General features: G+C 34.1%; 1 protein-coding gene across 1 annotated transcript; it reads right to left on the reverse strand.

The window, feature by feature from the left end:
- Nucleotides 1–464: 464 nt before the first annotated feature.
- LOC149497630 (uncharacterized) lies at nt 465–2048 on the reverse strand. The gene has a single exon (XM_089719233.1). The coding sequence runs from the start codon at nt 2046–2048 to the stop codon at nt 465–467; it is 1584 nt and encodes a 527-aa protein (XP_089575359.1).
- Nucleotides 2049–2353: the final 305 nt, after the last annotated feature.

Below are 2353 nucleotides of genomic sequence, written 5' to 3' on the forward strand. Positions count from 1 at the left end.
TACAAGATTTAATACTTACAAAGGTTTATAATTTAACTTTCTCCAACTTCGAATGCTTACAATAAACTGTGGGTTGAAAGGGGGAAGGGATTTCTAAGAGAGGTAGATGTAAATTACAACGATGCCTTCACAAGAGGAAAGGCTCCCTTTATATAGAAAAACTAAGAATCTTTACTGTTTGCCTTTTACTGTTGATGAACAGTGGTTGGTCTGCCACCGAATCTTGACCTTTACTGTAGATGAACAGTGGTTGGTCTGCCACCGAATCTTGACCTTTACTGTAGATGAACAGTGGTTGATCTGCCACCGAATCTTGACCTTTACTGTAGATGAACAGTGGTTGATCTGCCACCGAATCTTGACCTTTACTATTGGTATAGTAACCTGGCTTCTACTGTGGAAATAGTAGCTTGGCTTTTACTGTTTGAAAAATAATGGAAGGAATAAGGTTCTTTCTGCCTGTTTTATATTGAATCAGAACAAGATGAGGACGATGACGTGTCCTTCTTTTTCTTTTCTTTTCTTTTTATTTTTTCTTTTCTTTTTTCGTTTTGCTTTATTTTGTCTTTTCTTGCTTTTGCTTTTTTATCTGCTTTACTTTTGATCTTTATTGTCGGCATTTCTTCATCACTGTCTTCAAAGGAAGAGATAGAGGTTTCTGAAGAAGATGATGCCAATTTATTTTTTCCTTTATGACTTGGCTTAGATGAAGATTTACTAGAGGATACTTCTCTAAATTTACTTGATGATGGAGGTTCTGAGCTGGTTGAAAGTTGTTTAAACATTTCTTGACAGATCAGTTTATATTCTTTTGGAGTTTTAGCCGCAGCTAATCTAGCTTGACACTGTGCTTTCTGGATTCCAAATGTAGGGTTATCCGGAATAGAGAGTGTACTAGCATAGGTTAATGCTGGCATGGAAGAGCTGGCTGTTTTAGTACGAATCCATTGACTGATTTTTATTTCAGTAGTGGTGTTTTTGAAAGATCCCCACCATTTTATTTTATGTCTTTTTACTAACATAGGAATTTGAGTTCCCGGAACATATTGATAATCAAAATACCACTGATATACCCAAGGGGTGAAGAAAGTCATACAATAATACATCAAGGATGGAATATGAACTTCTCCAGGATTAGGTTTATAGTGGGATTTAAAATAATGATATAAAGAAAGAATCTCATGAGGAATGATTTCCTCAGAGATACCTCTGGACTGCCACCACTTTTTAAACCAGTTTGGGATTTTTAGATCGGTGCGGATGTGTTGATCAAAATACACTAACCATGAATGAGTGGTAGTGGGATTTTGAATACAAAAAACTTTTTCCCAAGCTTCTTTGTAGTCAAAATAATTATATGTAGGATTGTGTTTATGTAAAACTTTAAATCTTATGGGAGTAGAAAGGGAAGATACGGGCCAATCTTTAGGATGAATAACCCGTTTTATTTGAATAGAAGAATAAGAAATGACAGTTTTATTTTTTGTATCAAAAGTATGTTTTATTTTTACAGAACCAGTATCTATTAAAATATTATGATAATACTCCTGAGGTTTTGAAAAATCAGTTGGAACAAAATACCAATCCTCAGGATAATAATGCTTTATGATTTGCCAAGGATTAATATTATTATATCCGTCCTCGACTTCAATTTCATAATCATAAATATTTTTTACAAACCATTTATGAATACTACTAGTATTAGAATACTGGATTTTTGGCAAATCCACAACCATCAACGGATTTGATAAGTCTTTACTGTCTACCGTTTGAGACAGACTAGCCGTACCATGAACGGGTACGATCGCTTGATGTTTAGAAATCATACCTGTATCTTCTGTGGAAGAAGATGTCATACCTTGCAAGGCCTTTAGTACCTCTGGAGATTGACTGAGTTCTTCAATCCATTTTTTGAGGTCTTTAGAAGGGGTTTGTTTACTAGTTAAGGTAAAGGTTTTAGGGAGATCTTCAGAATGCTCAGAAAGAGCTTTAGTGGGTGAATCTAGCTCTTGGATAGATTCTTTTCCCTTATCCTTCTTCTTTCCCATTGTTCTGTAAGAATTCTCGTGTCAGAAAGTCTGGGATATTATTAGTATTTCCTTTAATATATTCAATATCAAATTCAAAAATACTTAAGAGTGCTTGCCATCGAGCAAAAATTTGTTTAGAGGCAAGATTTTGAACATCCTTTTGCAAAACATCTTTTGCAGATTTACAATCAATGCGGAGCAAAAACTTTTGATTTAATAAATCTGATTGAAATTTATTTATACATATAACTATGCTTAAAATTTCTTTTTTAATAGTGGAATAATTTATTTGTGTCTGGTTCCAATGTCCGGACGTATATTGG

The sequence above is a fragment of the Jatropha curcas genome, chromosome 3, assembly GCF_041381405.1.
Source record: "Jatropha curcas cultivar XTBG-Jc1 chromosome 3, XTBG_Jcur_1.0, whole genome shotgun sequence".
NCBI lineage: Eukaryota > Viridiplantae > Streptophyta > Magnoliopsida > Malpighiales > Euphorbiaceae > Jatropha > Jatropha curcas.

Bases quoted from the DNA above. Each gene is read 5' to 3' on its own strand.
- LOC149497630 (XM_089719233.1), bottom strand. From the start codon at position 2,048: ATGGGAAAGAAGAAGGATAAGGGAAAAGAATCTATCCAAGAGCTAGAT.